We start from the raw sequence: 21,766 nt of genomic DNA on the forward strand, positions 1-21,766 counted from the left end.
GAAAACCCACATTTTTCTGTATTTAAAATAGACATTTTAATCCTTCCCTTCCCCAAACAGCACTTGTTCTCAAAAACTCAAACCCGACCCCTCCCCACGTTACATTCAAGCAGTATTACCAGAATACAAACTGTAATTAACAATGTCCCACCACTGCTGTGTCACCAAGACTTATGTGTGCCACCCTCAGTGGTGGTCGACAGTAGAACTGTCCCGCTAGCACATTTAGTGTATTTATACTACAAGCAGACAGTGAACATTTAGTAAAGTCAATGTTCGAAACCTGAAACAGTACAGGGAAATATTGTCAGCAATAAATTTACTTTCAGAAGAACTGAATACCTAAAAGTTCTGCTGTAAGCCTATTTAAAGCCAGAAACTTTTAGAAAAAGAGAACTTTAAAAACCAGATTTTATTGCTGCTGCACTTTATCTGATACACCCTCTCCATTACAAAATAAAAAGCTCACAGTGTAAAGAGTCACTTAACCATGGTTTAGTTCACCACTGAGTGAAGATCTGACCTCAGGTTTTGGCAGTGGTTTTACACTGGAAGTGATGTTCCACACAGCACCCTCCTGTTCCCAATCCACTGCTGGTTTACGATGGAAATAACACGGAAACATAGTTCCTGATCGTTTTATCTCTTTAAGGTCTTTGAGCCCAGACACTCAGCCACCTGAAACACCGATGAAAGAGGAATCAGGTTTGTAGCTTCACACTTGTGATGAACACGCTATGTGACTTCACTAGAAAACGGCATCGGTGTTTGCTGTAAGAGCACAGCCTTCAGCCGGCGAAAACCAGTGCAGCCCAACAGCAGTCAGCACAGGTCAGCTAATTCACGCCCGCTGAGAACCTGATCTGCTCGGAATATCCTTTATTATGACAAAACTTAAATTTGCAACAGTATAGACTTACTAGCAAATGAACAAACCGCATTTTCTAAACATAACCTAACGATGAGCACTATCAACTGAACCACACGGGAGCTCAGACCTGCAGCTGCGGTGAGTTGTTCCGGCACCGACGGCTCCCGGTTCGTTAGGCCAATCACGCCGCACTGACGAGCTGGCCTCACAGCCTGGCGTCACAGCCAGATGCCAAAAATGCTCCTACTCTTTTACCAAAGTCAGCCACGTCACTAAAGAACAAAGCCTTAGGACCACCTATTTTTCATTTAGGCTGACAACCTGAAGGAATCCTTAAAAGAGAGAGATTAATCATAATTACAGGAATATTGGTCAGCCCTGCCCGGTCCCCACTTTGCTGAAAAGAAATTTCTGCTATCTCAACAGTTAGCACTAGCAAAAATAATTAAAAACACCAACGAAAAAAAACTCCAAAAGAATAAAAGGAACACAATGCCCATTCAGTAATTCGGTTCTGTGCAGACACAACTCTGCTGTCACATCTCATTTTCTACTAAAAAAACCCCACAAACAAACATTAAAAAAGCTACTTTTCCCTATGTAACACAACTTCATGGCTGTAGGTCTTTCCTTCCATCTCTTTTTTCAAAATTTCGGGGGGCGTGCTTTTTATTTTCCATATTCTGGTACCACGTACACCAGCCGTTCATCACAGACAACATCGTTTATTCTATCAGGTTCTTCTATCACCTCTTCTACTGAATGCTGGCGATTTGTTCTCTGAGTACCCCCACCTGCAGCCACCCCTCCCGGCAAGGACCCACGTTTGATACGTGATCACGCGTCCCCCAAACCTACTCCATATTCCCATCACCTCATCTCTGACCTTTTCACCTGCCTTCACCCAACCAGATGGACAAAGTCTGTAGTGATCGATTTTCTGGTGCACTGGTAAGACCTGGTTAAGTGTCATTACACCTGGCAAAAACACATTAACACTGAGTGCTACATCTCTGCCTCTCTCTACGTAGCCTGGGTTAAGCTTAGAGAAAAGTTTTAATGCCTTTCATAAAAAGACATATTTTTCAATATAAAAAGCTTAAATTCATAGGTTATAAATAATATAATTTCAAAATATTTAAGAATTTTAGGACTTCATTTGCATTTCAGGGGAACTGCAAGATTAACGTCCTTGATGCCTTCTCAGTCCCAAACCTCCGATAAAGACGCGTTTACAGGATGCACATAGGCAGCAGCGTGCAGAAGGCGCCCCGTGTCCTGTCCGCCCGCTGCCACACACCAGAGACTCAAGAACTGAGCAGCTTCGCCAGACGAGTCACAACGCCGCCTCGGCACTGCCCTGGCAAAGCCACCATCTTTTCTCATGTATACAACTACATGTGTTTCGATGCTGTCAGTTAAAAGCATTACTGCAAACAGTACGAGCAAGGGGCTCTTTCCCACCACATATGACATTAACAAGTAGTGCCACGTTTTTCAGACCTGATTTTAAAAGCATGGTTTTGCATTTAAGGTATATGCCACAGATTTTATATATATAAAAAATCGTTTGTTCATGTGTTAAGTTACAAAATCGTAGTGCTTAATATAATAAACATCAAAATCTAAGATCTCTTAAAAAAATGCTTGTTTATAATACATTGCTTTGTTTTTAAAAGGCAGCAGTCAGTACCAGTCTGGTTTATTTTGCAACAATACTGTACTCTAAAAATGTCGCTAAACAATTCTGGTACTTTCAGACTGGAAGTATTTATTTTCTGAAAACTATACAGTAATATACTGAAAAAGGAAATTACAATAGTACTGTTTGTGCCTTTACAAAAATATAATGAGAATTATTATGGCTGATATGGATCAGATTTAATCTATATTCCACACAGCACAGTTTTACTAAGGATGAAAAAAAGATTTTTAAAGCTTAAGTAAATTGATAAAAAAGATTCTGATACTATTGTCATAAACAGAGTAATAAAGCTGCTCTCGTGGTGCGGTGTTGTGCCGTGTTTGGAACCAAGTGACCTACCTAGTAGTTAGATTTTGTGATTCATAACGGGTTTGTGATGTTAATCTACACCCAGGAGACCAGCCAGGGACATGCATGAACACCACTCGCTTTTCTGTCCCTAAAGTGAAACGTTTCTGCCTGGTCTGAAAAGGTAAAGAAGTATACAGATGTATAAAGTAGTGTGCTTTTTTTCAAAGAGGAAGAAATATATATGGATATATGTTTATATATATATATATATGTATGCATTTTATATTTAAGTTAGTGTCAATCAAATCCAGGCAGAGATTAAACTGACCATAAAGATGATGTAACAAAAGTCATTAAGGCAGTAAAGTTGTATCTCTTGAGGATTTTCAGATATTCTACTTCTATCTCAAGAGGAAATTAAGTGTTGAATTGCGTTGTAGGCCAAACCAGCATTGAATGATTACAGCCAGGTAAGGAAGGGCTCGTTTTTGTTGAGTACTGACTCCACATCATTGAGAATAGGGATCAAGTCTTCCGACTCCAGAGTCCCGAGATCAACATTTGTTCCTGGAAGACAGTCGAGGAAATCAGGGAAACGTGTTTGTTGTGGGTTTATGTTCATTGCCGTCTGCGCTATGGTTTCTCCTAGGAAAAGGAAAGAACTCTTCAAATACCAAACTTTTCTGGCAGGTAATTTAAAACAACACAACTGATATAAAAATTAGCCTGCCCCTTTCCCATTAGCACTTGTGCACACTTCTGCCCTCTACAAGCGTTACCTCAAAACCACGCTTGCTTGCAGATGTGTATTCTTGTAGGAGTTAATTTCATATCCTTGCCTTGCTCTCAAAAGCACAAAAGGCCCTTTGCAGCAGTGCTCAAAGTGATCAGCGATCACTCAAATCTGCGCAGGCAGCACCGCAACCGAGCCTGACACAACCCTCCGGGCTGCTCTGCACGGGGGTCGGTGCCGCCCGCGGGGCAGAATGGCACAAAGTGACATTTGGAATGTGGAAATCGAAAAAAAAATTACAGCACTTCAGCTCTGCAATATTGTAATACTTTTTTTTTCCATAAATTAATAATAACAAGCATGAAATCCTTTAATGGAGAAACCTTTCACTCTTTGCAACTTCAGATGACTTCAAAAGGAAGTTTAGGTGAAGAAGTGCCGAGAACTTCAGCATCTGGAAAAAAACTTGCTGATTTCCCAGTAATTTGTTTCAGTATTTTAAATACCCTGAGAACACTGATATAAAAATAAATATGTACCAAAACCTGAACTAGCTAAATATATTCTGTCTGAAGGCAAATCCAACTTTGCCACTGTAAGAGACTTATTAATGAGACTCATCAGTGTTAGAAAACACAGTGACTTGTACCAAGAATGCAAGCCAACACCAGATTTTTACTCCTCCTAACTTGGGACTATGGTATGAAAACACAAATTAAGGCTCAAATTTTCCATCTTTTACTTATTTTGTTGAGTATCAGTCTAACATAAAAGGGTAGAATCTGGACCTAAGTTAAAGCTGAGAACATTCTAGCCACCCAGTACCTTTTAGGCATTTTCCCCCACAGTCTCGGTCTGTTCTCCCGCATAGGAAAGCGACAGATTATTGTTCAGTTGTGCAATTATAAAACATTACTGGTTATAACACAAAGTTATTATTAGCATCACTATACTTTAAGGAGAGTATTGTACCTGTATCCATCTCATCTACGTTGCTGAGGAAGTCTTCAGGTGTCGTCGGTATACTGTAGCATCCTAATCCCAAGCCACTGTCCGTACTCTGTTCCCTGGAATGGTATGGCCCACTGCACATCGAAACAGAAAAAGCCTCAGTAAAGATGTTCTGCCAGACACAGTCCCTGATCGTGGTGTTGGAGAAAAGACACCACGTTAGATATTAAATACTGAGTAACTAGGCCTCGTTCTCAAATGTTGGCCACTAACGTGGTCACGTTACATCAGCCAAAATATAAAGCAAGTGAAGTGAGGCCACTCTTAAATTTTGAAATACACACATGAATATATAACTTTCTAGACAAAAACAGTTCTGATAGCCTAAAAATCTGACTTTATTTATACTTCGGTAATGTACCTATTCTACCTAGAGTCTTCTGCATACACCTACAGTACAGTTAAACCCACCTGTTATTTGTTTGATTTTTCTAAGATTCCTTCCTGAAGTACTGTCCTGCTTTGAGCGACACAGGACTGATTTCTCTTCTAATGCCTGGGAAAACTGCACTTTTAGAAGACTTTAATGTCTGAATTTGTGGAAATATTTACTTTCTAGCCAGCTATGGTGTGTGGGTTTCAAGGTCTCGGTGTTTTCGAGCTCGCCTGATGCAGGGATGAGGAGGAGCCAGACCTGGGCACTTGACCCAAGCTGCCCAACAGGATTATTTCATACCATGCATGTCACGTTCACTATAAATTAGAAAGTTTACTGTGAAGCTGGCTCTCTCCCTTGACGGCTGCCATCCTGAGAACCCCTTGCCCCCGTGCCAGAGCCCAGAGCCCTTCCCTTCCTCCCGCAGTGCTTGCAGTGTCCCACATGTGCTGTCCGCTGCTGGGAGTGCACAGCTTCTACAGATAGAATGGGCTGAGGATAATCGTTGCATATTCTGTACTGGTATCGAGATCAATATTGGTTCTTTAGTGCTATTAATGTTAATTATTCAATCTTATTCTATTAAATCTGTTTGTATTTCAACCCCCGGGTTTCCTTGTTTTTACCTGATTCCCCTTCTTGGGTGGGGAGGGCTCATCGGGTGATAAAATGATTGTCTAAATGACAATAAATTGTTATGGGTTTCTCAAACTATAACAAGTACTAACTGAAAGATTTCAGGTCAGCCCCTCGGCCGTACCCCCTGTTCACAGTAAGTACAAAAAGAGGTGATATAGGGAACTACTTCAGAGAGACGGTGTTAAAAGCGTAGAGAAGAAGAACCAATTGCCCAATGAAGAGGACATGGACTTGCCTGCTTAAGAAAGGGTCGGATCCGTTATTTGTAATAGGCCTCATGTCTTGTGTCATGGCAGGTGGGTTCACAGCTGTCTGAAGGGGGGCCATGCTTTCCGAGTCCATGGGAAGTTGTCTGCACAGCGCAGCTTCCTGCAAAGGCAGATGGACGTAAGGGAAGGGTTGTTCCAACAGCGCAGAAGTACTGCAGCCTTATGACAAGCCAACATGTCATAAATACACGTCTCTTATTTAGAAAAGTAGTTCTAAACAACAGAACTGACGGCTGTTTGCACTGGTGTGAAGAAAATCATTGTGTGGATAGATAGACGTCGTCTTTCATACCCACCCGCGCTGGCTGGAATGCTGTGGACTCTGCCTTGGGTTACTGCTGTGGCCGGACACCGGTCCCACTGCCCAGCCCGCAGGGAGATGTGTTTGGGGACTTTCTAATCGGCTCCACACTACACCAGAGCCCGTCTGCCTGTTTAAACCAGCCTGATGCTCCCTGAGTGACGCCCACCGTGAAGCGCACACGCAAGCGTCCTCCCTGGCAGAGTCATCGTGCTGGCAGCACCGCAGCCGCCGTGGCAGCCGGGGACAACCACCCGCAGAACGGCCGCACCTCTGCAGCCCTGCTGGCCACCGAGATGAGAGATGATCCCCGTGGAATCTAATTACCTGCATTCTGACTTTGCACACCCTGTGTGTCACCCGTGACACCACACCAACAGCCTGTCCGTGCTGCACGGGCCGCTCGCTCCCGCCCAGGGCTTGCACACACAAACTTGAGCTGTGAAACCCTCGAATGACAACGGCAGGTCACTGTTCAGTGGGGCCAAGTTCTGTGAGAGCTGGAGTACCAATGATAAAGCAGTTTCAAACCTACAGACTCATATTTAGTCTCCCATGTATCTGTTTCCAACAGCTTACCTTAAGTGAAATTGTTCCCAGTTTAAACTGGTGCAACAGAGAGCGAAATCAGGCACCGAAACGATGTGAGTTGCTACAAGATGACATCATTTGCTATATAGAATATCACTTGCAACCATAAAGTACTTAACATGTTAGAAGAACACCACAGAAACCAAGACTTTGACCCAATAATCTTTAGAATGACCACTCTGCCTAATAATAAGCATCTCCCTAATGACCTGTCTCACGTACGCTGTCTGTAGGATGACTAATGAAGGAAAGCCAAAGGAAACTTGTTTCAGAACTCCTCCTGAAAGAGGAATTCTTCCAGCATTCTCTCTGTGAAACAACCGTGACATCTAGTGGTACAGAGTCTACACAAAGGTGGTTTGGCTCCATGGGGATGCGCCAAACAAATATCCTAAGACCTTAAAATAATAAAGCTGTATCTGCCTTTTGCCTAGTTTACTCAACCTTTTTTTTTTTTTTTTTCAATGAAATAAGCAAAGGAAATATTTCATTTCAATCCCAATAGAAGACTTTTTTTCCACTGAATCAGTCATTCATTCTCCCAAGTACAGAAAAGATTAACATGTTTTTGAGGTGAGAATATGATGTTTTACTATGTTTTCAATTAATTTCTTCATTGAGGAGGACTGGTTTGGTCTCTTCATGAATAATGTAACAATCATTCATTGGGAATTAACATATATCGGTGCCCATTAATGCAATGCTTCCTTTATAATCAAATTATCAATATATTCACTGAGAAATAATAATTTACATTAGATGGTGGAATTATTTAGTAAGTGTTAAGAATAAAAAGTCTGAAGATTCCGAACAGCTTATGTGTGATAGCTTATGCACATCACCACATTTGTCAAGTGACAGTTCTAATGGTGGTGTTTTTAATTAAATCATCTGGAGTCTCTGAAAATGTACAAACCTCAGAAAATGGGCAGACCGGCTTTTTTAGCTGTCTACATGAAGATACTGAAAGTATTTTTTAAAATATAAGGATAGCAACTGCAGCAACACATGCAAGGCTAATACTAGAAAGACAGCAAGAAAGAAACAGAGAAAAGACAGCCAGAAAGAAAGAAATACAAAAAGAGAAAGAAAGAGAAAAGGAAGACAGATAAAATGAGGCAGAATATACTTAGCCAGGACTTTTTTTTTTGTTAAAGTCCAATCCAGCAATGAAGTTAATGTTTTTGATACTTGGGCAGTGCATGTTCAAACCTCACCAGACATTGTTCCACACTAATAAAGGTAAGTTCAGAATGGGGTGTGTGGGTGCGCGTGAAGAAAATTAAAAGCCTTTCCCCTAGTTTGCTGACATGGAAAATACATGTTGGTTATCATTCTGGTTGCTGTCATTTCTAAAAATCAAATGCTACTACTAAAAATAAAATAACTGAGAACATCCTGTTCAAGATCCAACATCCAACTATTTGTCTCTTTCAGAATATTGTGACTAAGTCTGAATTTTACGGAAATGACTTCTCTTTGCTACTTTGCCCATGTGTTAGCGGACTGCAAACACTGCCCCAGTACCACCCTGTCCACCGTGAGGCTGATGGAACCTTGGGACAGGTTTGGCAGAGAGGCTGTGCAGCCTCCACCCTCGGGGACACTCAAAGCCTGGACGCAGCCCTGAGCGACTGCTGTAGCTGACCAGCTTCCAGACAGGAGCTGGCGTAGGCGACCGCTAGCAGCGCCTCCCAACCTTCTCTCCTGTGACTGTGAACCACAGAATGACCATGCGCATACGTACATCTTTCTCTGCAAGATTCTGATGTTCTCTTTTGGACAAGCTTCTTAGTGATTTCTTGCCAGCAGTCATGCAATTTTCAATTATCAGATTTAAACTCATTTGTATTGCTCAATACAACTGCACTGCAGTGTATCAAACATAAGCCTGAAAACTTCTTGCCTGTAGGAGGCGGTGGAAAATCTTTTCTGTATCCAGCAGCTTCTCAATGGCTCACACAGTGCAAACCAGTGTCTCAACTTGTTGGGAATGGTGTAGTGTGTGGTGCGGGGGCAGGGGAGAGCTTGGCAAGCTCCCTGCTCACGGAGGAGAAAAACTGAACTACAAATATGCTGCCCAGAAAAACATCAAAGCTGAAAAGTTGATAATAACTATTAACCAGAGATGACAAAGGGTAACAACCAACTCTTCTACCAGAGAGCAGTGACAAAGAAAATCTATGAAGGCAAAGTCATGCAGCTGTAGAGAAGACAGGTCATTATTTAAGGGTGTATCTGATGAAGGAGGATTGAAGGTGCATACTGTTGTAGGTGGATTCACAGCAAGAGTTTTGAAACTCTTCTGAATAAAAATGCCAGACACCTCGCAGGGATGATATTCTAGTGCCTTGTGTTTCCAAAACAGGCAATGAGGTACTGACAGCCTAAAGTTTGAGCTGAGTAATTAATTTTACATAATTGTTCCCACTATACTGCCAAAGACAGCTTATTTCTGAGACTGCTGAATTCTACTACTCCGAAAGCCTTGTATTCACTGCACCGCTCTCCACAGCTGTCGCAGAACTACTATATTTAAGACAAAAGATGTGTACGAAGAAAGTGAGGAAAGGTTTCCAAACAACACTGAAAAATCTGTACGATTCCATGGAATTGTTTTTAAACACAGATAGAGATAAATCTCATCTTTATGGAACACATTTAATGAAACGATCACAGGAAACATGAGGCTTTTCTCATTCTTCATGTGATGCCTTCTTCCTTTGGGCTCATTACAGAAGCACAAACACACCTCTCCTCCCTTAAGTCTGTAGTTCCTCTGGTGGCTTTCCAGCAAAACAAAAAGCACTAATGGAGATTTATGAACCTCCAACTAATTGCAAAATGCAGTTGCACACAAAATCAAAGTACATTGCAAAACAGTGTTGTTCATGAAGGGAGTTTCACATCTTTAACCCTCCATGAAATAAATATTCTTCCTCACACACTGAACTGCACAGAACTAGACAAGAATCTCCTTACAGCTTTTCATTTCTCTTATGGACTGACTCAAAAAACGCCCAGCCAAATACACAGCACTGAAAGGAGCAGAGAATTTCTTACATCTACTGCTGCTGGCTTCTTCCATCTGGCACAACGAACCAGCCAGAACTGCCCCTGTATTACCCAAACTTAGGTTAACACAGATACAAAGGCTGCGTTTGAAGGACACTGCTCCCAGAACAGCCGAAGTTCCAAGACGAGGTTTATCTAACGTGGAATAAGCCACACAAATACCAAGGTCAGTACACTTTCCCAGGGGCAAAAGCCCTGAGCGCAACGAGCAGACTCCTTCTTGCGTACACAGTGGAGCCGCGCTGAGCGAGCCCAGTTCTCTCCGCTAGTTGTTCCACGTTACACTGGGAGAAGAACTCTCTGATCACGCAATGTCTGTGCCACTCCAGTGACCAGCTGTGACTGTCCCCGGGACAGCCAACCGCAGCTGAGAGCCGCCGAGTGACAAGAGAACAGGTTTTACTGCGGGCACAACGTCCGAGCCAGCGCCGAGGGCAAACCTGCGCCGGCCACGCTGAAACCTGCGCTGCTGCATCGTCACAGCCGCCTCCCGACCGCTGGTCAGCCGGGACCTGCTGCAACCCCACCGTCCTCTCATGGCAGACACACGCACTGCCTCCCTACAGAAACACACAAAGATTTTTCTGTATCACATTGCAGGTAAAAACCTAAAACACTGGTAACTTCTGAAACTTACTCCCCATTTCCATGGTAATTTAATTTCCAAAAGTATCTCAGATGAGACTATTAACGAGTAAGAACAAGGGCTCAGAGACTACGCTACTGCTGCGTATCAGGCAGTTTATCCTACAGTCAGTAAGATGAACAGACAGCCATTTCAGAAGGATTTCTGTTAAACTTGAAGGTTTTTTGCTGAGCTGCCTTCCAAATAAGAAAGCACTGCAAAATGTCCATTCTTTCCAGGGCACCGGACTTACTGCTCCTGCACAAAGTGCTGAGAATGTCACATTATTTGCAGACCGTAACGCTGGCTGGCTGTGTTCTGTCCCAGCCAGGGAATTCAGACTGTGATCTCCCTGGAAAATGTGGTGCCAACTACTGCTTGGTCCAACAAGGAGAGATTCATACCCAGCTTCATTAACCACGTCCCCAGACACGGTAATTGGCCCTCCTAACCGCTAACTGCAGCAGGCCAACCATCCACTCCAGCACTGTTTAATCTCCTACGCGACAGACCCCCTTGCGAGGTGAGACCGTTTGTGAGCTGCGCAGCCCCCGGCGCCCTGAAGAAAGGCTCACTCTGCCCTTTACAAAATCTAAGTTCCTGTCTCCTCTTTGTTGCAGGAAACACTGCATTTATTATAAGGTTACCTCTCATTTGGGGCACGGCACGGCACCTCCCGCGTCTTTATGTCAACATACTGCATGTTGCTTGTGATATTAGCTCAAGGTGTACTTTACAGCACGGAAGGACAGACCCCTGCGTCAGGCTGGGGAAGCACGCAGAGCACGTCAAAGCATGCTCCTCCTCCGCTGCTGCCCCACGCAGGTGATTTCAGATTTTAGTGCTGCTACAGGTGTCAGACTTCTTCGCTGCTTTGCTTCTTTGATATTATTACAGCAATGGTCGACAGTAATGGATCAGTGACACTGCCACAACAGCCGTGTGATGGCCTGTAACACCCTGTTCTCATTCTAAGCACGACTACAAGGTTCTTAAGAAGAATACTGAGGAATCCCCTACCCTAGGTTAAAAAGCCTGGCAATGAATACCAGAGACCTCCGGCAGCCCTGGGAACGGCGATATGACAGTTGCAAACTCCAAGAGGAGCCTTGGCTCTCCCGGTGAGCACTCCGCTCCGGCACGCAGGCGTCTCCTCTTGGCCAGCAGAGACAACCCGCAGCATTTAGTTCAAAAAGGACCAAATGCCCACAATGATCTGCTGGGCACTACAGCATATGCTATTTTAAAAACCCAAAGGCGATTTTCAAAATAAATAACAAAACAAAATAAATGAAACACCCCCCACCCCCCACCCCCAGTACACTGACACCACAGAGGCATGTCAAAAAAGCTTCATCAGTGGTTATTCACAAAAATCTTTAAAAGCTTCAAAGCGCTGCAGTGAGTTAATCATTCACTGCCTCTGAACACAATTCTGATGTAGACCCCTGTTTAGCTGCGTGCCAGACCCAGGGATTCGTTGTCACGGTTCCTGGGAGCCTCCTGAGCAGAAGGGGACTGAGCTCCATCCAGGCTGCGCTCCCACTGTCATACCTGGCTGGGGCAGACGAGCAAGGGCATTTCTACAGGGAGCTTACATTGCTCGCCACCGCAATTCCCCTTCTGCCAGTCCTCACACTCAGGGAGGACAGCGAGACATGCAGACGTTGCCCGTGCCATCCATAATCGCACTACGGGTCAGCCTGTGCAGAAGAAAGAGCACAGCAGGGCATCCTTCTGCTCAGGCCAGAGCAGGCCAGTGAGGTTCTGTCTGCGAGGACAAAACAGGGATAAATATTGCTCTGCATCCCCACACACCGCTCCTTCTACAGCCTCTTTTGAGCCCCTGTATCTTTCTGTGCACGTATTTATGGAACTGCCTTTCAGGCCTGTCCGTACCCCTGCGAAGAAGGTGCCAGATGGTGCCTGTGCCCAGAGAAGTGCTGGGACATCTTCCCTGTGGGACCCTCCCAGAGATGTCTTACTGACATCACCTCTGCTTCCATCTCCATGGAGCTCTTGAGCAGCAAGCAGATTCTCCCTTTTCCTTTGGAAAGGGATCAGTAAGAAAGACAGTTAACTTTTTGCAGAATGACAAAACTGAGTAAAGAAACATTTAAATAGAAGCTGTTACACTGGTTTTCTGAAACGCTGCCCTTCTTGCACGTATCCAGCCTGCAGTTCTAGAGGCTCTCCCGACTAACTGGAGAGGAGGACAAAGACGGAGCCCAATTCCTGAGCGGGGAGCTTGCAGGAGCGCGCTCCCCTGGCCTGCGCAGCAGCTGCTGCCCGCAACGGCGGTGGGGACCCGCAGCTGCTGCCAGACTCAAGGGAGGCTTGTGACCCACCAGAAGAATTGCTCCCCTCTCACTCAAAGGCTCTGCGCCTCCTCGCAGTGGCTGGCAGCGGCGTGCACGCTTACTCAGCGCTTTCCCCTTCGACAGGTCACACCAGAAAAGCAGAGGCAGCGGCGCAGGGTCAGGGCAGGAGTAGCTGAACTTGAACACCGGTGACTCCAGAGGGATTTGTCCGTCCTTCCCAGCTGCCAGGGCTTGGGGGTGTTCAGGCAGGAACTTCACAAAATTCTCTTGGGAAGGACAGATTTTGCATCTTGCTTTCCCTGGGTGGGAAATACATTGTTCCCCAAGAGCTACAGCAGTCCTGAAAACTTCAGTAACTTCAGTGACACTGTCCTGCTTCGTGGCACAAACAAGCACCAGAGGTGCGGGGTGGTACGGGGTGTGACTGAGTACGGCACAGCTGCAGAGTGCCATGTCTTAGTTTCAAAGTAAAACACAGTCAGCAGAGCAGGGAAACCAGCCCTTGTGTTCATGGCACAACTGTTGTGAAGCTTAATTTGCTCTTGTCCTGAAGCAAGAACTGAGCCAAAGAGAGTAAAAATAGCTAAACACGTTATTGACACGATGACAGTTATGACTAAGCCCATACCAGATATCCCCGCTCTCCTCCCACACCCATCTCTATGATGTGAGTGCCCGGCAGTGAAGGAGAAGGCGTGCAGAAGACCCGAGAGCACTGCTCAGGCCAGAGACCACCGCCCTGAACACAGCGCGGCACACGCAGGTATTACCATGTAACTCCCGAAATTCACGGGCAATGGACACCGAACATGGGTACAAGACGTTGGTGCCTCTACAGCTTCCAGACTCAGGTCCGAACTGTGAAAGTCAAATTCAGCCCTGACATGAGCAGGTAAAAAAACTGATAAACTCTAGTGGAATCACATCTGCCTTTCACCCCTGTTCATCAAGAGCGCCGAGCACGTGCTTAACGTGGAGCACGTACACACGTTCCCCAAAGGCGATGGGAATAACCACGTGCAAAGACAGCCAACATTGCTGCAGCAGCTATAAAAGCACATCGTTTTAATGCTTTTTTTTTTTTCAAATGCAGCTAGATGGTGCTGTACAGTTTCAAAATATATTAAGAATTTTTGTTAATTACTTTTGTTAAGCAATCTTTTAAAGTTCTTAAAACATATATTTAGAGGAAGGAGGTAAAAGCAAAAAATATAAATGAAGCAAATATACTGTTATGAAGTGTTTTTACAAATATTCTCACTAATGTTTTTGCGATCGTACTCGCCATACATCCATTTTCGTTTCGTTATCACTCTGTCTTTCACAAAAGTCTACTATACGGCAGTACGTACATTCTCCCTACATCTGGTCTTCCTGTCTGCACAAGATGAAGTTACTCAGGTTCCAATGCTGTAACTGGAGAGAAATTTGACTGACGTGTAGTTTGTATGCAGGAAGAAAAGTACAGCCATATTCTTGTTGTCAGAGTCTGTATTAGTATAAAGACCTACATCAAACTGCATTTTCTGCATATGAAGAAAAAATAAAAGCTCTTTCAATACAATTCTAATAACCTTTGATTTGGTGAGTGATTGTAATAATTGTATTACTTTTTGAAAAGTGATGTTTTGGTAAAATGCAATTTAAAATTATTTGTTCTGAAATAAAAGCATGGAAAAAGAGCACCTCAAGTTCTCAATCATTACAAACATTAAATATCTTTTCTTCCATTAATTTTACTGAGATAGTATGTTTTTTTAAAAAAAAAGGAAAACCCAACATATTTGGCAAAAACAACATTCAAAGGCTGCAGAGAGAAATCCAAGCAGCTGGCCATTAACGGGAGGTTTTACTGACTGCTGCCTCTAAAAGGCGACAAATCCTCTGTGAGCACATGTCCTTTCTGGTGAATCTGCTCTGATCCTCCAGATCCCTGCTTCAGACCTAAAGGTTTTAAAGATGTACATGTCCGTTTCTTTGCTACTCACAAAGTCTTCCAGACCTCATGGAGATGTTCCAGTCCATTTTCACCACTAATGTGTTCTCTCGCAGTCATTCTCCTCCAGACTCGAAAGAAATCCATCACTCCTCACCTACCTGCGGCTCGTCAGCCTGTGACACGCCCTCTGCTACTCCTTCTCAGAGCACATCTAACTGCGAGGATTTTTCTTAGGCTTCTTTTTGCATTTTGCACAAGTCATTAACATTTCAAAACATTACAGCAACTTATGGTTCTCTAATAAATCATCAGAAAAGTTCAGCCCAGTGCTGTCATTAGCCTGGTACCACACATGCTTCTACATGTTGCAAGGAAATGTCATGCTGTATTTCTAAATACAGTGCAAACAAATGTTACCCTAAAATAACCACGGATTATGGTACAATCCCAAAGGCAAAAGGACTGAAGGCATGAAACAGTAATTCCACGAAATTGCTATTTCCACAGAGGACGGAAGTAAGGATGGGTAACCCGGGAGGAATACAGACCTTGTCCGACACACAGGGATGAGGTGAGGAAAGCTAAAGCCCAGCTGGAATTGAACCTGGCCAGGGCAGTCAAAGCCAACCAGAAAGGCTCTGTGGGCACCCAGGTGACAACAGGAAAGCTCAGGAAAACGTGCACCCACTGCTTTCCCTGGGAGCGTCGGGGCTGTCCAGCCTGGGGAAGAGAAGGCTTGGGGGGATCCCATCCATGTGCACGAACCCCTGCAGGGACGGGGCAGAGGACAGAACCAGGCTCTTCCCAGCAGTGCCCCATGACAGACGAGCAGCCATGGGCACACACGGAGACACAGGAGGGTCCCCCTGAACGTCAGGAAACACTCTGTCACCGGAGGGTGACCGAGCGCTGGCACCAGTTGCCCGGGGAAGTGGTGGAGTCTCCATCCCTGGAGATACTCAAAAGCTACCTGGACACCGTCCTGGGCAACTGGCTCTGGGTGGCCCTGCTTGAGCAGGGGGTGGAGACGACAACCCCCAGAGGTCCCTGCCAACCCCAACCAGCCTGCAATTCTGTGATTTTGTGAAAGTTATCATTCTTAAAAGTACTTAGAACTGTAACTGAAGCATTTATAATGCCACCGATAATGATGTCATGCTTGATAAAATGGACTTTGTTCACACTGTTCCTGAGAGATATAGGTTATTTATTTTCTCTAAGGAAGCTGATTAATGTGCCAGGCAAAACACATCACCACCAGTGGAGTTGTCCGTACCAGCATAAACACAATTGTTAAAACTTTTTATTTCCTTAAGGTGGTGTAAAGGAAGTTACGCATCTATCTTGTACAATATGAGCCATTATATATGGCTGAAATTTAAGAAATAGAACAATAAACAAAACATCCACAAAGGACCATCTCTGGAAAGTCTTCAAGTCAGAGGTATTCGCGTAATATGTGAATGTGATTTTATTTTAATTTAAAGGCAACGGGTGCAAGTGACAGAGTTGGGATCAGAGTCAAGAGCAACTCCATATATTCTGCCTTTACGTTCAGTGAAGCATGAACATGGTCTACTATGCAAACCAAGTTAAACTGAGAATTAATCAATGATAGTTGCTCTAGATTTATAAACAGACGCAGAACAGAATTTGGTCCTTACACTACTATTATAGCTGGTAAGAAAGACACCAGGTCTGCAACTCCTGACAGATGACCATTTTGTGTTCTGTTCAATGCCAGAGAAAAAAAAACACGCAATGTTCTATTCATATCAGCTCTTTGGTTACCCTTACCTAAAACAATGGTTAATCCTGACATAAAGTAACAGAGCCACTAACCGCACCTAGTAAAAATTTGGATGCATCGAACTAAAGGCTCTTGAACAGAAGAAAAGAGTTTCCTTGGGGTTACCTGTCGCAGTAGCTCCTCCTGACGCATCCTAATTCGCTCCCTCTCCATCTGGATCCTCTGGAGCCTCAACTTCTGCTGCTGCTGCTGCTGTGTGGTCAGCGCGCTGGGCAGGTTCATCAGCCCCGGCTGCGGCGCCTGGGGAGGACGGCTCTGCTGCGACACGGCCGTGCCGGGCGTTATTTGGTGCTGGTGATTCATGACTGCGGGAAAGACAACACATCACGGATCATGAAGTAGATTTGTACTTTAAGACAACAGAGGGCTAGGACACACGCTGCGCATTTGCAGTGCGGAGTTATTAGAATTACCGTATTTCAAATGACTGAGGTAACTACTCCATCAGGCAAGATCCGTACTAGCAACTGCTTAATAAATTATTTTTATTATTTCGTATAAAACACGAATACTTACAATACAGCAAGCATTTATATTCATATTGGTATGTTCAAATATTTACCTAATGACGTGTAGCAAATGACATGCGAGTTTTCTAAATTGAAAATTCCTCTATAAATGTGTGCCTATAACATGCAGTAAGCTAGTAAAAATGTTCTCAATCTTAACATTTTCTTTATTGACAGATCTAAATTAATTATTGTACGGATAATTACCAGCATAAGTAATGAGCAGTGTGTGCGTTTTCCACCACGATGCAGGAGATACACGCTATTTTTATTTTCAGTGACCTGCAGGTGAGGGATGTCCCCGTTCCAGCGAAGAAGCAAACCTCGCAGGAGGACCCGCTCCCTTGTAGCCTTCCCCACTATCACAGAAGGGTCACAGTCTCCGTGTTCTCATCTATAACTGAGGGTTAATATTATTGTCACATCTCGCAGAAGTGTTCTAAGCACTACCTCACAGGCACTCACACATCACCGTAATGAAAAGCAGCTGTCACCAACGAGAAAAAAAGTGGCTCTAATGAAATCCAGCGATAAGCTGGACTGTCAGAAGTTACAAAAGCGGCGCAATAAAAAGACACCAGAAACTACCAGAAGCTACATCTTTCCATAGTATCTTTACCATACTTTCACTTACTTTTCCAAAGCAGGTGAAATGCACGGAAAAGACAACTAAATGGAGTCTGTGCCACATTCACAAATAACAGCAAAGCAGCAAGAATCACTGCTAACTGTCCCTGACAGTGCCTTTTTCTCTTTTGAACAAACACTGCCCGTACTGCCAATGGCCTCAGTCGCTCCGTGTTTCAGGACGCGGTGAGTGCAGAGTCAGATGTCTGAGTTTGCAGTGTGAGAATGACTCAAGAGCAGAACAGTGTCATTGCAAGTTACTAGTACATGATTCCAGTTTCATTATCAAACTCAGCAAAAATCTTTAGCAATCTTGTACTGAAAGAGCTGCTTTAAACAGCTACGTTAGGCAAGAATTGAGTTTAATGAGTTCTTAAACACAAGCCTGTATAAAATTAATCCAACAAAGATGCCAAGTTCCCGCCTGGCGTAACTCCTTTTTGAGTAAACCGTACCAGTTCCCAGCAATGCAACCTACTGTAACCCTTCCTGAACAGTTCCCTCGTTTCCTTCCCCACCTTCACATTTCCAGTAAAAAACACATACAGTACCTAAAGCCAGTCTGGATTACAAGTAGCAGCCATGTACTGCTTAAAAATTAATTGATATTTTTGCAAGGATTCTTTCGCTAATGGGGCAACAGCATAATTAATAAAGCTCTCGTCTTTTAACAAGAACACCCCAGATGCCAAAATACTCTCTAGAAGAGAGACAATATTTTTCTGTCCAAAGGACTAAGATTTGTATCTTCCTTTTTATCTTTCACTCATCGTTCTTACCACAGGAGAACTGAAATCTCAGCTCAGTTCTCTGCTTCTCAGACCCGCACACGTTTTGGCTGTGTTTGCGTCTGACCTTGAGGGGCAGAGCACAGCCAGCGCTGGTGGAATGTGCGCTGAAAGAAACGGGGCGATGATTTTACAGCCTGGATCAAACGTGTGACACCCATGCCATGAAAAATGCTGAACTTAACTCACTCTGCCAGTGCAAGCTAACAAATCCCAGCCAGCTTTCTGCCAAATCAGGTACTGACTTGTCTTTCTGCAGCCAGGGTCAGGCAGGTACGCCGGCACCAGGCCAGCATAAACTTGGCCTGCTTCATCTGACAGAAATACTGACACGTGCTCGCATCAGATCTGAATCGCCTTCTTCCTCCCGGGTGACCCAGCTTCACACCGGTCCAGCACGTAGAGACTGTGGAACCATTCGAGCGTGCAGCTGCTCGGTATTTTAGCTTCAGCAGCAAATCCAGCTCAAGAAATAATCCCAGTTAAAAGCAGCCCTGCAGAAATACAACCTTTTCACGGATTCAGCCTGCGTGTGGTCCAAACACAGCTGCACCCGCACAAATGACATCATGCTTCCCCACGAAACCAGCGTGGCGTCGTCCATCGCCTCTCCCACACCCAGGCTGACGTTCCTGCCCACGCGCTGCCCCTTCACTGCGCGGGCGAAAGCACTCCTGTGGCCACGCAGCAAACTAAAAACTGCCTGGGGATAAAAAGGAGGTACTTTCTGGCTAGATCAGTTCCCAGCAAAAGTAACCGGGTAGCCATGAAAATGATTGTGTGCAGCCAACGTAGGAGTCCAGGTGGGAAAAATAAGCTGTCTGCAGGAAAGATGGACCAAAGCCAGCACTGATCAGAAACTTCTCAGCGGTAAAAACCCCCGAGAGGTCATCAAGCTGCAGTGCCGAGAGGGGAACGGCTGGAATGAGAGCCGGGTGCAGAAATCATAATCAGAAAACAACATATGGAACCGCATTTTAAGACGCAGGAAATCTAGTCTTACTTATCTTAAAATAAGTAAGAAATATTATAAGTACAATTATATAAATTATACCAGTGTTGTTAAATTGCCAGGAACATAAGCACTTAGGCAGAAACTTAACTCTTCTTGTATGTATATGCATGTGCTTAAATTTTTGGCATGTTGATGGTTGAGTGAATAGAACAACCACGCTAAGAATCCAGGCTGGTTGAAGGATTATCACAATATAGTGAGTTCTCCGTAAGAAAACTGCTCCCATCTGAGCAGCACATGCAAGCGACAGAAGCAGGCAAAGTTAAGTAAAGACTGACAGCCTGTACTGTGTGTCTGGGATACAGGCAGAGCAGGGTGAGAGTTGTAGTACTGCTGCTCATGGCTACTTGTTGCCTTTGCTACATAAAATACTCCCTCCTTCTTCATCAGCTGGTCTGTACCCATGTTGTATCACAGCTCAAGTTACACATGTAAGAAGGCAAAGAACAAGACAGTATGAGAACGCTGAGGAATACTTCTCCTGGAGCTGTGGTCCCCTCCAAGCCATTTCTTCTCATGGGGACAGGGAATATTTTGGTCCAACGAACTCCGTATCTTGGAGTAAACTACTTTTCTTTCAAGCAATAGTACCCATTGTTAGGTACCATCAGGGACCTACAGGAAGCTCAGTACAACGAGTACAGCAAGCACTGCCACACCTTGACGTTAGGAGTATAGAAATTACATCACACTGAAACTCCTACAAGTCAAGTACACCAGAAGTATGTGATCATCTTTCTAAGAAACAACAAAAAATCCATTCTACTTCCAAACAAAATTATTTACATCACCTGGGTTTGATACAGCTACAGCAGAGCTTTACAAGTTTCAGTGCAGAGGTGCAGAAGGCAAAGGAGTGGGCAGGAGCCATCCTTGGCCAGTTCCACCACCTGCATTATTTGGCTCTGCTCCTCCTTCCATCAGTGCCCATCTCCTCAGGGGTTTGGGGGTCTACACCTCTGGACACAGGTCCACAGAAAACCAGATCTGTTCAAAACTACCGCTAATGGGAATGCCCTTTAAAGAACCATTGATGTGGGTCACAGACACAAACTTACCGAAGGTCATTTGAATGCGCTGACACCACACTTATCTCCAGCATACACTGCTTCGAGAAAAAACGGGATTCAGGTAACTCTCCATTCCGTTTGAACACCAGACATCTACCTTCATAGCAGCCCAAACTGGACAGACTCAGAAACACTAACTATAGAGGAGCCACATATCTGTGCTTTCAAACAAGTACAGACAGTTTTGTCAAGGTTATCTGGATAGAGTATGTTTATGATACAGTCTAACTTAAAATGCAGCATTAAATGATACAGTGATAACATAAGTTTTCCTTTTTTAATATCTTTCAAAACTAGTTTATAAATACGCAGATGCTGAGGCCCAGGGTTTGATCCTTCCAACTGCGTAACAGCATCATTCCACTTCAATTACTCCTGAATGCAATCACAATAATGTCCTATAAGCAAATTTAGGACATACGTGGTCTACTTTTGTGAAGCCAGATCTAGTTTTTGGACGTGTGCACACACACATATAATGTACATTAAGTTAATGTAACCTAGCTCAAAACACATATTAACTGGAAATAAAAATGAGACTGTTAGGCAATTCTTTTCTTGTATTACAGAAAACAAAATGAAACCAAAACCTGGGGCATTCTGCAGCACTTCCCACAACAACTGCTGCATTCAGCTGCTCTAAAAATATATCCCAAGGGTCAAAATGTTACATGTACAGTAATAAAACAGCTGACTCTGGGAACTAGCTGGAGAGTAATTAAATCATGACAGATTTGCAAGTGCTCTTTTGCCTTGGTTCCACTGAAAGGCACTGAAATGATTACGAGCAAGCCTCCAGTTAATGTGTTAAGTTTTAGGGCTTTTCTACACCAGCGGCTGGTGTGATGGCACGTGGGACGAGTCCTCTGTGGAACAGCCCGTCCAAGCGGCGCTCCAGCCTTTGGGAAAGCCCCTTCCTGGGGCTCCTGAGGGCCGCGCCACGCGGAAGGCAGCCTGGAGGGGCTCCCATGGGCCAATGACACGCTGTGCACGGCAGACGGAGTGCCTTCTCCTTGCCCCCCGGTCGCCCTGCAGCCACCGCCACCTTCCTCAGCACAGTTCCTGCCCCGTCTTAGCTGGTTTGGGCACTGAAGAGCTCCACGTTTGCACGTTAGCAAATACCCACCGGCAGCAGATCAATCCTTCATGTGCGTCGCACTGCCCCGCTCGCCCCGCCACTCTCCCGGCGGCGCCGCAGCC

The 21,766-nt window shown here is 44.5% G+C and overlaps 1 protein-coding gene across 1 annotated transcript in view; it reads right to left on the reverse strand.

Annotated features, from left to right (window-relative positions):
- Positions 1 to 3,121: 3,121 nt before the first annotated feature.
- The window catches only part of WWTR1 (WW domain containing transcription regulator 1), a 40,291-nt gene continuing 21,646 nt past the window's right edge, over positions 3,122 to 21,766 (reverse strand). Inside the window, exons 4-7 of the mRNA XM_009884467.1 lie at positions 16,663 to 16,862; positions 5,862 to 5,995; positions 4,573 to 4,685; positions 3,122 to 3,512 (exon numbers count right to left, since the gene is read on the reverse strand). Coding sequence (XP_009882769.1) covers positions 3,328 to 3,512; positions 4,573 to 4,685; positions 5,862 to 5,995; positions 16,663 to 16,862 — 632 coding nt within the window. The 3' untranslated portion in view covers positions 3,122 to 3,327. The remainder of the gene's footprint in view (positions 3,513 to 4,572; positions 4,686 to 5,861; positions 5,996 to 16,662; positions 16,863 to 21,766) is intronic.

This window comes from Charadrius vociferus, unplaced genomic scaffold (genome assembly GCF_000708025.1).
Source record: "Charadrius vociferus isolate BGI_N301 unplaced genomic scaffold, ASM70802v2 scaffold104, whole genome shotgun sequence".
In the NCBI taxonomy this organism is placed as follows: domain Eukaryota; kingdom Metazoa; phylum Chordata; class Aves; order Charadriiformes; family Charadriidae; genus Charadrius; species Charadrius vociferus.